The sequence below is a fragment of the Suricata suricatta genome, chromosome 11 (assembly GCF_006229205.1).
Source record: "Suricata suricatta isolate VVHF042 chromosome 11, meerkat_22Aug2017_6uvM2_HiC, whole genome shotgun sequence".
NCBI classification, from domain to species: Eukaryota; Metazoa; Chordata; class Mammalia; order Carnivora; family Herpestidae; genus Suricata; species Suricata suricatta.
In genome coordinates this window covers 13,162,382-13,179,287 of record NC_043710.1, presented here as the reverse complement: position 1 = coordinate 13,179,287, position 16,906 = coordinate 13,162,382, and the positions used below count along the sequence as shown (strand labels likewise).

Sequence of the window (16,906 nt, the reverse complement as noted above, 5' to 3'; positions counted from 1 at the left end):
GAATCAAACATAATTTCTGGACTCTTTAAATAGTTCTAACTTAGAGGTACCTGGATGGCTCAATAGGTTAAGCATCTGACTTCAGCTCAGGTCATGAGCTCATGGTTCATGAGTTGGAGCCCCAATCAGGCTTTGTGTTGACAGTTCAGATTCTGTGACTTTTTCTATCTCTGCCCCTCCCCCACCTTTCAAAAATAAATAAATATTTCTGATTCATTAGTAAGACTTTCCTTTTAATTGCATTTATCATTGAAGGCCTTGTTCAGAATCCCTACTGGTGCTCCTCAGGCTTTTGTTTGTGTTTTACTGTACATAATGGACAAGTATCTCAATACTAAACCCCAAATCATGAAATTTTATACCAAGACACAGGTAGAGATGGGATATTTAGTCAATTGTACCATATGTATTCCCCAACTGGGGAGGAGGTAGAAAAAGTCACTATATATTCAAAGAATTATTTAATATATGGAACATATAGTTCAAACATATATAATTTCCTCTCTTGATCTTGATCTTTCCCTAGATTGATCATAATTTATACAATGTAAGCAGGATGCAATTTTTAAGCATTCACTATATTTTCTTCTTCAAAGTGTCATTTTTATACATCATGGAAAAGAAATGGAAGATTCAATCCCCTTCTTGGGGTGCCTGGGTTCCTCAGTAAGTTAAGTGTCAGACTTTGGTTCAGGTCATGATCTCATGGTTCATGGGTTCGAGCTCCACACTGGGCTCTGTGGTAACAGCTCAGAGCCTGGAACCTGCCTTAGATTCTGTGTCTCCCTCTCTTTCTCTGTCCTTCCTCAACTCATGCTCTGTCTCTTTCTCTTTCAAAAATGAATCAACTTTAAATAATTATTTTTAAAGATTCCACCCCGTTCTTCATTATATTGCAACCCAGTGATATAGTTAAGTTTTTGCTCAAGGAAAACTAAAGGCAAATTTAAACTCATAACCAGTATATAAACCTCACATATCCACACATCTTTCCCCACACACTAAATTGACAACATATTTCTTATTCATCATCTTAGTCAACATGACTAGGATGGAACCTAAAGCCCAAAACTTTTACCAAATTCCCTGTGCATACAGCATACAATATTAAGGAGTAGATCCTTAAAGGATTAGATACTCTTTTCATAGGAAGTTATGAGAATTTTAAAAAGGTAATTCATATCTGCCTTTAACATGATTTCAAATATTGACACTAATAATCTATCACAAAAATTTTTTTAATTAACTAATCGTAATATTTTAAGATAGGAGAACCTTAGAACAATAATATTATAATATTATATAATGATATATATATATATATATAATATTATAAAAAGCAGAGCTAGATACACAGTTCTTAAAAAACAGGGAATCACATCAATAAATCTTCAAAGCTGCCTTGAGATACCAATTGAGCAGGGACTGTAATTTTTCTAATTATCTTGCTTGCATCATCTTGGGAGGCAAGATCTTTTGGGACAGAGACAATGATAAACACGTGCAGTCAGCTGCTATTCAGACCCGTTATGAGGAGAAGTAGGAGCACCCTCTACCTGGGTAGGTAAGAAGAATGTATATCAAAATGATGGGCTTTGACTTATAGACATGTGATAACATCCCTATAGCAGCTCAAGATAAGAACTTTAAAGTTAAATAGGGTAGGGGTGCCTGGGTGGCTCAGTCAGTTGAGCATCTGATCCCAATTCAGATTATGATCTCATGGTCCTTAAATTCTTGAGTTCTAGCCCCGCACTGCACTCTGTGCTGACAGTTCAGAGCCTGGAGCCTGCTTCAGATTCTGTGTCTCCCTCTCTTTCTGCCCCTCCCTTGCTCACACTCTTTCTCTCTCAAATAAATAAATGTTTAAAACACTGTTTTAATTAAATAGAGTATAACAAACATGATGGACTAGTGCATTTTGTAAAATAAAAATAAAGTTTTCTCTGATTTTACATTAGTTATATATATATATATGTTTCTTTTAGATTTAAAAATATATTTATACACATATCTTTATTTTTAGATTTTATATATATAGGATTTTTATTTCATATGTAATTTCTTTTCAGATTAAAGATATTAAAAATTCCAGTTTAGAATCTAGGAGAAAATTTGGAAATATCAGGCCCAAAATTTATCAGATTATAATCTATGCCAAAACTGTGTTCCTACATTTATTGTAGGTAGAGAATACACTCAGGATTAGTGGGGAGTATATTGGACAAAGGTCATCAGTGTGTCTTTAGAAATATTTTCCAAAGCAATGACTATAGAATAAGAATAAAGGAAAAAATATTCAATGACAAATATTATGATAGTAATCTCAAAATACTTAACCCAATGATAATATTTAATTCTTTATTACCTAACATTTAGAAAAGACTGCGTCAGGAAATGACAAAAAACAAGCATGGCTCTCCATTTTAAAATGTCTAACACATAACAGGGGGAGGAGTGTGGATACAGATGGTTGTTTTACATGTGGTAAGAACTATAAATGAATTATCTTCTTAAGTGATTCTAGGAAAAAAAAAGAAATATGTTAACATGGGAAGTAGCTCTTCCAAGAATAGATGATGTTTCAACAGGCATTAAGGATAAATGAATTTTCTAAACATTAAAAAAAAGAAAGAAAAAAGAAAAAAATAGACATTAAGAAAAGAAAAAAGAAACATTAAAAAAGAAAAAGAGACATAAAAAAAGAAAAAGAAACATTAAAAAAAGAAAAAAGAAACATTAAAAAAGGATAAGCGAATTTTCCTTTCATCATCTAATTTTTTTGTAAAGAAGAGTACAGTAACACCTCCGATTGCAAGTAACTTGTTCTGTAAGTGTTCCACAAGATGACCAGACATTTCTAATAATTTTAACTTGATAAATGAGTGATATCCTGGAATGCAAGAAGGGATGCTGAATGTCACATGACCATGAATAAACCAAAGGTCCTTCAATCTTTCTTCCTCTCTCTTTCTCTCTCTCTCACTCCCTGAGGGATTATGGGTGATCATCTACCAGGTTTGGATGCTCAGTCTCAGGCCATGATGCTTGGCAGAAATCAGTGATTTTTCAGAAGGTTGGATGGAGCCCACAGCTGGTACTAGTATATATTTTGTCACTTCAAAGCACTTATGGGCGGTCCTTTGCATTTCCATACAAGAGTAAGCTTAGGAATGCTTTGCTTCATTCTAGATCATTGGATAAGTTCTTTGTTATAAAGTTGCAAAAAAACAAAAAGATTCCATTGAGTCAATAGATAGCAGTGGTTCTGTTAGTGATAGTGAAAATTGTCCTACTCAGTAACCCTCCTCTCTCTCATCTCCCTCATATCAGCCATGAAGGTTTTCAAAGGTAAGTGCTGGTTAATTTTTTGTTTTTATATTTTGCATTTTCTTTATTATTTTGTAGTATATTACAGTGTTGTAAATCAATTTTATATGAATATTTTGGGGTTTTACAATGAATCATCTGAATTTCCATTATTTCTTATGGGGAAATTCACTTTGATAAACAAGTACTTTGGATTACAAGCATGTTTTTGAAACGAATAATGCTTGCAAACCAAGGTTTTACTGTACTAGGAATAGCAAGATCAAAGCAAGGAAGGACGTGTTGTTATTGACAAGTGGAGACCAGTTTAGTTAACTGAACCAATGGATGTATCCTGATGGCAGAGAGAATTGAATTAATTTGGGATTATAAAAATATTAAGGGATGAGATTGTAAAAGGTTACATACACTTTTAAATATAATTCATGCTTTACTTTTAATACAAAGTAAAATGGTTTATATATTTTCAGATGTCAGAGTTTTGTGTTTTAAAGTGGAGCAAAATTATTGAGAAGAAAAGAGGCCAGAAAAATAAAGAAAATTGAGGTAAAGCTTTCTCTCCAGTCTAGTCTCTGTCTGTTCTGTGGCTGTTCTGTTCTCAGACAGTAGTGCTTGGAAATTAATGGTTCTCAATATATATTGTTGAAAGAGTGAACGAATGAATTGACCTAGGCTCCTAAGAGAGTAACAATTGGACATAATCACACCAAGGATAGAATGTGCACATTCTTGTTAATTGATCAGGGCAGGAGGTGTTGCTTAGATCTGTATATAGGTAAGTTGCTCATCTACTCAGGTTAGTGAATTCGGTGATGGTGTGTGTGATGCTAGTATGTAGCTTTTGGAACTGTTCGTAACTACTAGTAGGTTGATCATGATTCAATTTTTAAAATATTAACCATAGTATTTCATTTAATTAGAATAAAACAGATTCTATTCGAACACAAAAGAACATGCAAGGTAAGTTCATGCCTGGTAAAGAGAGTATTATTCTGGATATAGTTATTAGTTTTATTGCCATCATGTAATAAGCATTTATTTCTGTGATTTGTGGCACAAAAAGGTTGATTCTGAAATTAGTAGTCTACAGAAGGGTCTTTGAGCAGACCAATAAATAAAAATTTTATTTTACTGCCACCCCCCTTTTTAGAGTGTGGGAGGAGAGGGGCAGAAGGAGAAAGAGAGGGAGAGAATCTTAAGTGCTGAGAAGGGAGCCCAGTTCTGAGCTCAACACGCAACGCTGGGACCCAGACCAGAGCCAGAATAAAGAGCTGGAAGCTCAATTGACTGAGCCTCCAGGCACCCCATTATTTCCCCCTTTTTCTTTTCTTTCCCCTTTTAAAAACCATTTTGTTTCAGAATGACTTTCAATTTTAATATGCAAATTAGACATTTGGAAACCATGGATGGCTAATTCTTATTTATCCCAATTTCCCTGCTGCTGTAAGTAGACATTAAAATTCTATTAATATTAAAATTTTAGAAAAGAATATACAATTTATTTAGGATATAATTAAAGTGAATAAGTATTTCCTGAAAGTTTTTACTTACCACACAGTGTTTCTCAATAAACGTAGTGATTGAAGCAAACCAACAATAACTGTGAATACTATTTGTAAGAGCTACAAAAGAGCTATTAGTAAATTCTGAAGAAAATTTGAAGAAACATAAGTTTTTATTTGATTTTAATATTTATTCCCAGTTTAATTTCCAGATTCTATAAAACAGTTTCCAGAGTCCATAAATTTCTGTAAGTTTATCCAAGAAAGATTTGTTTTCATTTCTCAGTATAAAGATGAGACAGAGAGACAGAGACAGAGATAGAAAGAGAGAGAAAGAGGGAGAGAAGGAAAGGGAGAGAGATAGCCAGGAAGACAGGGAGAGAAAAAGAGAGAGAGAAGAAAAGGAGGAGAGAGATGACATTTAACGTTAATAGGAAGAACACAGTTCTATAATTTTTGTGCTTCCCTAAAATACATTTACATAAATTAAATATTTGGATGTTCAACAGTTCAATTAGGAAAGTCATTTAAAATGAGTAAGAAAAATAAATATCCAATTTAAAATAAGAAATGAGGATTAATACAAAAACATAACTTAAATCTATGTTTCTTTAATAAAAACTAAAAAAAATTGAAAGAAACATAAATTGACCTATAAAGAGACATAAATTTCCAAATCTCTTGGGAAGCAAATATCAGTATATTCTTATTTGTAATATATTATAAAATTTGTGAGGGTTCATTCCCTTGGGTCATGTAGGTTCATATTTTAGAGATAATTGTGTGCAGTATGCTAGAAGGCAAAATTTAAAAATAATGATGAGATATGGTCTCTTGAGTCAAAAACATATGAGTGTGAAACCAAACTACCTGTCCTCAGTCCAGTCATCTGCTTTCGTTTCAGGTGTTATTTCAATTTCCTCTTCTTCATCTGTAAAGTGGGAGTAAAAATATGGTTTTTGTACAAGGTTTAGCCACATCAAATGAGACCAATAAACGTCTCGCTGTACCCTCCTTATCTACCCATTTTTAGTATTTGAATTTTTATCATAACTATGAAGATTATTCTACCACCTAGAAGGGACTTTAAGTGACAGATTATTAAAGTAAAATAGAAAATAGAAAATATGTTTCTGTCAGCTTTGGGACGATGTGGATTTGTGTCTGCACAGGTACGATGACAGACCCATCAGGGTGATGCCACTGCAGATTTATTTTCCTTTATGTTATTAATGTTAACATGTTTTCAATAAAAACAATAGCTTAAGTATTTTCACAAGTTACAAATTAGTTTTTTTTTTATGTTTTTTGTTTATTTCTGAGAGACTGCGCAAGCAGGGGAGGGGCAGAGAGAGTGGAAGACACAGAATCGGAAGCAGGCTCCAGGCTCTGAGCTAGCTGTCAGCACAGAGCCTGACATGGAGCTCAAACCCATGAACCGTGAGATCATGACCTGAGCGGAAGCTGGAGCTTAACCAACTGAGCCACTCAGGCTCCCCTGTAGTTTTAAATAGCTTAACTCACAAGGACTTTGAATATAAACCAAGACAATATGGACTATTCCATTGGTTCCATCTTTCCATAGACCGTGGATGTGAGAGAAGAAAAATATGCCTTTCCCACATATATCTCTTACTGTTCTCCATCTCATTCCCAGAATCACAATATGCTAACAGTCACTATCTTGGCAACTAAACCTCTTTACAAGGTAGTCAAGTATAAAAATACTACTCATAGGGGCGCCTGGTGGCTCAGTTGGTTGGGCCTCCGACTTCGGCTCAGGTCAGATCTCACGTTCGTGGGTTCAAGGCCCGCATCAGGCTCTGTGCTGACAGCTAGCTCAGAGCCTGGAGCCTGCTTCCGGTTCTGTGTCTCCTTCTCTCTCTGCCCCTCCCCCTCTCATGCTCTGTCTCTCTCTGTATCAAAAATAAATAAAACATTTAAAAAAATGCTACTCATAGGAACAGCAACTTGAATTTAACTCTTTTCTCTGCTTTCCTATGCAGACGCCTTGGGAAGATATGGCTCAGATAAACTGCACCCAAGTAAAGGAGTTTATTCTCATGGGCCTCACAGATCGAAAGGAATTAAAAATGCCCTTCTTTGTGGTATTCTTATCTATCTACCTCTTTACAGTAATTGGTAACCTCGGCTTGATCCTAGTCATTAGAACAGACTCAAGACTCAACACACCGATGTACTTCTTTCTTAGCAACCTGGCTCTGGTCGATTTCTGTTATGCTTCTGTCATTACCCCCAAAATGCTTGGGAATTTCTTGTACAAACAAAATGTTATCTCTTTCAATGCTTGTGCTGCTCAATTAGGCTGTTTCCTCAGTTTTATGGTGTCTGAGTGCTTGTTACTTGCTTCCATGGCCTATGATCGATATGTGGCCATTTGTAACCCTCTCCTCTACATGGTCGTAATGTCCCCAGGAATCTGCATTCAGCTCGTGGTGGTCCCCTACAGCTATAGCTTCCTCATGGCCCTGTTTCATACCATCCTCACCTTTCGCCTCTCCTATTGCCACTCCAATATCATCAATCACTTCTATTGTGATGACATGCCTCTCCTCAGGCTAACCGGCTCAGACACTCACTCCAAACAGCTATGGATCTTTGCCTGCGCTGGGATCACATTCATTTCCTCTGTTTTGATTGTCTTTGTCTCCTACATGTACATTATTTCTGCCATCCTGAGGATGCGCTCAACTGAGGGAAGACGCAAAGCCTTCTCCACATGTAGCTCTCACATGCTGGCGGTCACCATATTCTATGGGACCCTTATCTTTATGTACTTACAGCCAAGCTCAAACCATTCCCTGGACACAGATAAGATGGCCTCCGTCTTCTACACAGTGATCATTCCCATGCTGAACCCCTTGATCTACAGTCTCAGGAATAAAGATGTGAAAGATGCCTTGAAAAAGGTTATTGTCAGTAGAAAGTAGAATTTATGTTTATGAAACTCAAAAAAAGTGAAATGAATAAGCAGAAGTGGACTTTCCTTCATTACCCAATTTTTCCTTGATTAGAAAAATCATTAAGGTGACTTGATCTTGGTGATCAATAAACATTCACTGTAAAAATAAATCTGAATTCTTCATAAACAAGTTAGACTTTGATTTAAAGCTTATATGTAGAATTTAATATATGTACCAGAAGAATCTACATCGTGTTATTTCTCAAATGAAAAAACAAGCATATATATGTGTGTGTGTGTGCATGTGTGTATATGAGTATGAATATGAATATGAAAAGGTAGGGATTGTTTTGTTTGTTTCTCATCTGATAAGCATATAACTAGGTATTGTCCAAGAACAGACAAAAGTGCTGACACCTTGAACACATAGCCTAGGATCATAAAAGTGCTTTAATAATAATATACTTATAAGAGTCCTTCAATAATATATTTTAAATTAAATGCCAAGAGAAAACTATAAACCTGTGGTTACAACTGGGAGTGATTTTCACTTGGCAATGTCTGGAAATATCATCGATCGTGACCAGCACAAGGTGGCATAAGGGAAGACCATTGGTACTTTGAAGGTGAAGTCAAGGGATGCTTCATCACCTACAATGCAGATCAATTCCAAAATAGTAATAATATCAAGGGTGAGAAAGCCTGCCCTGAAAATTGTTTCCCTTTTTTAAATTTTTAAAAAATTTTTTAATGTTTTATTTATTTTTGATACAGAGAGAGACAGAGCATGAGAGGGGGAGGGGCAGAGAGAGAAGGAGACACAGAACCTGAAGCAGACTCCTGGCTCTGAGCTAGCTGTCAGCACAGAGCCTGACGCGGGGCTTGAACCCACAAATGTGAGATCTGACTAAGCCGCAGTCAGAGTCTTAACCGACTGAGCCACCCAGGAGCCCCTAATTTTTTTTATCTCTTTATTTTATTTTGAGTGAGAAACACAGAGAGTGAGCGGGAGAGGGGCAGAGAGAGAGAGAGGGAGACACAAAATCTGAAGCAGGCCTCAGGCTCTGAGCTATCATCACAGAGCCCGATGCAGGGCTTGAACCCACAGACTGTGAGATCACAACCTGAGCTGAAGTCAGCCACTTAACCAGCTGAACCACTCAAGAGCCCCCTGAAAATTGTTTCCTAAACACTTGTAGAGATTTTATTTGGGTCAAGCTGGCTGACACTGTTGTTCAAGTCTTCTACAGTCTTGATAACTTTCTCGTTATTTGCACAATTATTGAAAGCTATTAAATTCCCAGTTAAATTATGTTTTTACCTTTTTATCTGCTTTTTTCATATATTTTGGGGTTTATCTGTCAGCTATACATGAAGTCATAATTGCTAAATTTACTGATATTTTTCCCATTACCATTATTAAATGCCCTTCTTTCTTACTGGCAGTTTTTCTTATCTTAAAGCCTATTTTTCTTAACTTTCATATAAGCAATCCATATTGAACCACACAACTCAAAATTCTTTCAAATCTACACAGAGTACCTAAATCCCTCAACCTTCTTCTCTCAAACTTATATACCTCATCCATCAAAGTAATCAGCACATAAAGAGACCTTCCTTTTTAAAAGGTGTACCTAGTTGAAGACAGTTGCTATTTAGGATTTAATATCACTATAATTTTTGTCTTAAAATTAGTCCTCTAGAGAAATAGTCTTTGCAATGGATAACATCAATGCTACATCCTTGAACCATCTTTGGTTTGTTCTCAAACTTAAGCATGCATTTTGGAAGTCTTGTTAAATCTCAGATCACTGGATCAAGTCCCCAGAGTTTCTTATTCAGTCATTCTAGCATAGAGCCAAAGAATTTGCATTTCCAACAAGTTCCCAAGTTGTCTTGATGCTGCTTGTCCAGAATCACTTTTTTTTTAAGAAGAAATCTTCTTTTGTAAATGTTTATTATTTATTTTATTGAGAGAGGGAGGCAGGAAAGGAGCAGAGGGAGAGAGAGGGAAGATTTTAAGCAGACTCCATGCTTAATGCAGAGACCAACATGGTGTTCAGCTTTATGATTGTGAGATCATGACCTGAGCCGAAATCAAAAGTTGGACGATTAACCAACTGAGCCACCCAGGTGTCCCTGTCCAGGACCACACTTTGGTAACCACTGCTTTATGTGATCCCTTTACCTTATTTGTATGGAGTATTTTTCTTCTAAAGAGCCAGTGCCTACCTTTCTTTGCTGGAAAATGATAGCAGGGTTTGTGAAGATGTTCTGCTTGCATGCTGGTGACCAAGAAGTTAGTGGGGATTTACATCGCACAGAGGACAGCCCTTAGCCAATGACTGATAAGTGCAATGGAGATACATACTTAAGCTCTTTTGCCTATTCATTAGAGCAATTCCACAGTTTGACCTACCTTGTCTCTGAAATGCCCATGGAATCTAATCAGAGGTCCTTTCATGGGACTTTGTTGCTACACCCATGCTTGGCCCGTTTCCTTTCTAGGCTGCACTTCCTACTCAACTCAATAACTGTTCTTGGGAGCAACTCCTAATAAATCACATTCATATAAATCACTGGCACAGTGTCTCCTTTTGGGAAAACCCAACTTAAGATAGTATAGTAATTTTATATGCTATATTATTTGTATAATTTAACAGAAAACAATGCCTCCTTGAAGATAAATGTATCTTGAAACACTAAAATTGACATTTGTTAACTTTTCTCAGTACGTTTAATCTTAACTATGTCCAGTATCTCTTATCACAAAATGGGTTCAGAGGTTCAAAAACCACATTTTTGAAAAAAAAAAATTTGTAATTCTTTAGGGTATATAGTCAGGCCTTGTTTATTCTTAGCCACAAAACTGTGAAGCCTTTTTCTTCTAGGAGAAAGAAGACAGAAAGTATGAACCTGACTCATCATAGAACTGCTAGTAGAATTACCTTAGGAAATCCATTATTTCCCTCTAGAGGTATGAATTTTCTCATTGGTAAAATGATGGAATTGTGCTAAGTATATGGTTTTGTTTTGCTTTCTTTTAAAAAATTATGTTGGTCACAAATGAAATCTTAATAATAATTACAGCTACTCTGGTTAAATGAGACAGTAGGCACAAAGATTGGCCATGTTTTTCTTCTTAATACATTTTGTAGATATCTTCCTTCAAGTCACTCAGCAAAATCTGACTGTTTCATTTAGATGACAGGTCTAACTAATTAAAGTCTAGCATCCCCTGTAGCCTATAATTCTCTGGTTTTTCACTTTCTTACAGGCACCCTATGACTTTGACTTTGCCAATGGAAATCTCTCACCAATACTGCATTGGACCTTTGCTGTGGCTCCCCTATTCCTTATAACAAACATGTCCACTTGTAACTCCAATTGTAAACAGTGCCATTAACTATAGTAGTGCTTGTGTGGACCTACAGATCACCAGGCTTCTGTTACATCGTAACTGTAGAATCAAAGATTGAAAAGGAAATTTTGGTCTCTTGGAAATTTTGAGATCTGAATGACTAACATTGCTTGGAAAAAAATTTTTTTTTTTTCAAAATGTTCACAAGTACAACTTTTCTTCAATAATACAGCTAGGGAAAACATGAAATTGGGAAAATTGTTGTGTGGGTCTGATTTAAAATTTGATCTTATGTGCTATTGAAATGAATTTAATTTTAATGACATGTTTAGAGATCCAGAGTTTCTATTGTCATCATTACCATAATTTGTTATGATTTGTTCCACAACAAGAAGTTTCTTAATAACTATAATAACATATTTTTAAAGGGCTCAACCCAACTTGTCTCAGAACACACTCTTATTACAAAATTAAAAGAAAGGTAGGAAAATGAGTCCCAATGGTACTTTCTCATGAGAGATGCCACGAAATCTCCTTTCAAGTTCTCCTGAGCTTTCATATGAGGATGGAGAGAGAAAAAGAAAAAAGAAACTCCCTAACACTCCACACAATGTTGAAAAAAAATTTCCAGTGGAAGACTGGAAAGTTCTGTGTTCATATGAGAAACTAAACACGAGTTCATTCTGACCATCTTCTACTCTAATCGATTACTATAAGATTCATTCCAGATTTAAGTTCATGTTTCACTGTAAAGTCTACTTCAACAGTGAGAAATCTAGATTCTTCCACTTAAAAACCATTTAATTCTTTGTTCAGCTCTAATATAGTCCCTTTTCTCTATGACTTCACAGTCCCTAATCAAAACACTGTGGTCCAAAGTTGCCTTGGTCAGTTCATCCCACATTTCAGTGCGGTGATGTCATACATTTACAATAGATTTGAATATACTTGCCAGAGTATGCATTTATTCCTGGTATTTGTCAACAACCTGGTTAATTTTTTATTGGTTTAGATATAAAATTTACTTTGTGGTGCACAGTTCTATGCATTTGTGACAAATAATGCAAATACATACAGTCAAGTGACCAACTCTCAGTAACATGCAGAACACAGTCTTCACTCTGGAAGTTTTCTCTAGTCAATATTTCCTCCCCCAAAATTTGGTCAACTAAGGTGAATTCTTCTACTTAAAGATTTAAAAATGGAAAGAATGTTTTTGTTTTGTTTTTTAATCATTTAGTGTTTAGTGCCTGCATTGAATTTGAATAAATAAGAAAAATTCCAAAAAATAAAAATAAAAAAGGAAAATGAAGCATTCACTGGGAAGAAGCTTTCATAATACATATAAAACTAATGTTGAAATAACAACATTCTCTTCATTAATTTGAATTCAATCTAATTTATATGCATGAATTTAAATAGAAGATGTCTTAGTTTTTGTTCTAATATCCTAATCCCAAAGACCAAGTCTTGAAATTTTATAAAAACACATTTTGCCATTTGTATTGAGTATGTCTGCCATCTTAAAACAAAGTTAAGTACTGCATGTTCATAGAAAAATTACATAATATTTCATACATCATTCATGTTTATACTTATATTCTAATTAACACTAACACAATGGGATTATATCAGGCTTATTTGTATGAAATTGCTTTGTGCAAATATATTAATGCATCATTCACAAGCAATGTTAGATTTTCTCCCAAAACCATCATCCTTATATTGAAGGCCAAGTTATATTTGCTAGGATATACACTTCTTCTTCCTTTGGACCCTAGACTTGTAACAAAGGCCTTACTACCTTCTCACTTACATCTTTTAAGTTTACCATGTACAATTTCAGTTGTATTTTTCACCTCTGGCACATCCTCAATTAAATGCCAGCCTCCTTAAATTACTGAGAAGACAACAGAAAGTTCACTAAATTGGTAAGAAAGAAATAATTTCATAGTCCTCCCACCCAAAGAAGCTTTCTGCAGCATAGAGGATTATTTTGTTTCCACAAAGACACTGCTTTTTCTATCTCAAGCTGCCATAACAAAATCCATAAAAAGGGTGGCTTAACCATCAGAAATTTATTTTTCATAGTTCCAGATGCTGGAAAGTCCAAGATCCATCTTCTGGGCAATTTTGTTCCTGGTGGGAGCTCTCCTTTTGGCTTGTAGGGGGCCACTATCTCACAGCATGTTTGCATAACCTCTTCTTTTATAGCATGCGGTTGGCAGGAGGTAGTACTCTGGTATAGCTTTTTATAAGGGCACTAATTCCATCATGAAGGCCCCACCTTCATGATCTTATCTAACCCTAATTACCTTACAAAGGCCCCATCTCTAAGTACAATAACATTTTTTGTTAGAGCTTTAAAGTAGGAATGGAGAGATACAATTCAATCCATAGCAGATGTGTTTTCCCCTAATGAATATTAAAATTTTGTTCTTCCTGCACACTGTCACATGGCCTCACATGAACTAACTAAAGAATGTGAAAGAGTGCTCCTTAGACCAAGTCATCAAGGAAATGAAGTAATAATTGAAAGAGACAACCTGAAAAAGAAGAAAATATGCTTCATGAACATTTCAAACAATAACCCAAAGAAAGATTATTATGTGTTAAAGTGTTCAGGAATAGGTTCTTGAGAGAGTTGCCTGATCAGTTCTTTGAAAAATATATTGTAAGAAGGTTCACAAAGTAATTCTTATCTTTCTTTCAAAGATAAATTCCAATCCTCTCACTAGGCAACAACAACATCAACACAATACAGCAATAAAGAAATAATAGTATTTCAAAAATTAGGGAAATAATGTCATACTAAAGAAAGACCTATTGGGGCACTTGGGTGGCTCAGTTGGTTAAGTGTCCGACTTCAGCTCAGGTCATGATCTCAAGATCCATGACTTCAAGCCGCCCTCATAGGGCTCTGTGCTGACAGCTCAGAGCCTGGAGCCTGCTTGGGATTCTGTGTCTCCCTCTCTCTCTCTGCTCCTCCCCCACTCATGTTCTGTCTCTCTCTAAAAAAGAAATAAAAACTTGTAAAAAATTAAAAAAAAAGAAAGAGTTTTATATCCATAGTTTATCAAACTAGAGAATTGTGTTAATTCACCTGATCCTTGGGATTCCTACGGGGTAAGGTCTGTAATTTTTCTGATGATCTATTTGCATCACACGCCTATGTAAGATCCCTTGGGATAGAGTCACTGACAAAACCCTGCTGCTTGTTGCCATCCAAACTCACCTGGAGAAGAAATAGGAACATTCTCTAACCAGGTAGTTTTGAAGACTGTCTTAAAAAATTGAAATCAAAATGAGTATTTTTAAAAATGAAGTAGAATGGAATGTGATGGATTTTAGAATAAAAAGACTTTAGGTGTCATTTTCTGAAATAAAGGTAAATAGTGCTTCCACTAATTTTATTTCAGTTATGTATATGTACTATTATATAAAACATATTTCTTGTTAATTTGAAATTTAAAAAATGAGATCTCAAAAATAATGTCTATTGGATCATTTGGAAAAGTCAGGCTCTTAGTTGACTGGATTTTAATCTATCAAAACCTTCCTTGCCTTTTTTGTGAAAGCTAGTCATTTACCCATATTGAGAGGTGAGCACATTAAAATCAAGTCATTAATATTTCTTTAATATATCTGATACAAGTAAATAACATAAATTATAAGCAAAGGAAATAAATATTAAAATATTATTAGAAAAATCCGTATTTCATACCCACTACCAAGCATATAGAAGGGGTTATATTAGAAAGTGAATGGAGTCAGTCTGTTAAGGGGGAAGAACTATAGAAACAGATGACTGCTGTAAGTATGAGATAATATGTAAATGAGTATAACTGATAATATGTAGATGTACTATATGTTTCTGGAACACAAAAAAGAAAACTGGTGGGTAATGCAGCATGGAAATGAGGAATCAGGGAGGTCTTTACAGGAGAGGTGGGGTTTTGACAGACCTTGTAGGATAAATAGGAGTTTCCCCTCCAGCTCTCCATCCATTATTCATCCAGTGGAGAGGAGTACATATATAGAAAAAAGCACATATGGAAATAAGGGAGCCTGTAGGGTATGTTTTAACTGAAGACTGCAAAGCATTCTAATTGGATTATGTGTGTTTGCTGTGACAGAGGGAAGAGATGTGAATGGTATATGAATATAAAATATCATAGGTGGGGGACACCTGGATGGCTCAGTCTATTGAACATCTGACTCTTGATTTCAGCTCATGTCATGATCACAGGGTCGTGGGATGGAGCCCAGAGTCAGGCTCCACCCTTTGCTTAGGATTTTCTCTATCTCATCCTCTGCCTCTCTCCCCCACTCACTCACTCACTCACTCTTTCTCTTTCTCTCTCTCTCAAATAAAAAAAATCATGGGTTAGATGGTAAAAGATCATATATAATATGCCTTCAAAGATACTTGCATAGATATACATATGCTCCCTTCAAGATAAGATGAATTGGCTCACTGAAGTTCTCACAGCTGCCACACAGTGAAGTTTTATAGTGAAGCATTTTGGGATTTGAAAACATTTTCAATCAAATAGTTGCTCAATTACTTCAAAATGGAATTTATATATTTGTGAGATCACTAGTTAGACTTTTAAAAGATTTAATGACCTACTCATGTAATCATGGTAATTGCCAGCTATGAGACAATCTCAAAGAGATTGTCTTTGTCCCATAGAAAGCAGTAGAAGCACAAATGCACACACATACACTTTAAAAATGTATTTTTGATTTCTGTTTTTATGCTTTATGAACATCTAGCTTCTCCTGATATATTCTGCCATCTGTTTTCTGACATAACACAATTTACTAATTAGGCTATGTATTTCTCTTTTGTTAATTATTTTTTGCTGAGACTATATTTGAAGATCTAAAGTTTTAGGACACTCTTCTATATCTTTAATTCAAAAGACACAGCATACATAAAACTGTATGCCTATCTACATTCAATAGCTAAGGATTTTCTGTTTTTCTTATTCAATAACCTCTGGGTTTTAAGACCTGGAGTTATCTTATGCTGACCCTGCTAACAGTGAATTTTCAAAGTGATTACACCGACTCCTCTGTACATCTACCTTTTAATGTATCAGGAGAACAATTTTTTAACATAACACTTTCTATTTTAAAATGTATTTATGTCTACCCTGGGCTGAGAGGAAATAATTTCCTTTTAATATTAACAATCCTTTTAGATATAAAATAGCATCATTTATACATTAGAAAACTGAGGAACAAATTGAATTTTCGCCATCCTAAAGCATGTGTGGTTAACAAAGCCAAGTTCAAATACTGATCCCCCAGTTTTATCAAGGTTCTTTCTACTATTCTTCTTGGCCTCAATCTCAATAAAATGATATCTTTCAATAATCATCTGTCATTCAAAGAGCAACTGTTCATTATAAAAATGCTAAATGTGCTGGAAACTTGAGGGCATTTCTTTTTTGTAGTGTTAAGATGTAATAAGTTGAATGAGCCCCAGTGAAAATTTTACATTTACCCCTTAAGAACATTACCTGTGATTTGAATTTTGGTGAACCAGCCAAGAAAGTTTGAGTGCTTTGAAGAGGGACACCATTACTAGTACATTGCATCACCCTGATTAAAATTCTAGTGACTGACTGAGCCACCCAGGAAGTGGATGGACCTTGAGGGTGTCATGCTGAGCGAAGTAAGCCAGGCAGAGAAAGACAGAAACCATATGTTTGCACTCATAGGTCTAGCAGGAAAACAAGAGAGACCTAATGGAGAACCAGGGGGAGCGGAGGAGGGACA

At 35.4% G+C, this 16,906-nt stretch overlaps 1 protein-coding gene across 1 annotated transcript; it reads left to right on the top strand.

Moving 5' to 3' along the window:
- The first annotated feature begins 6,853 nt into the window (after positions 1-6,853).
- On the top strand, positions 6,854-7,783 carry LOC115272416 (olfactory receptor 1044-like). Its single transcript, XM_029915492.1, has one exon. The coding sequence runs from the start codon at positions 6,854-6,856 to the stop codon at positions 7,781-7,783; it is 930 nt and encodes a 309-aa protein (XP_029771352.1).
- Positions 7,784-16,906: the final 9,123 nt, after the last annotated feature.

Bases quoted from the DNA above. Each gene is read 5' to 3' on its own strand.
- LOC115272416 (XM_029915492.1), top strand. From the start codon at position 6,854: ATGGCTCAGATAAACTGCACCCAAGTAAAGGAGTTTATTCTCATGGGC.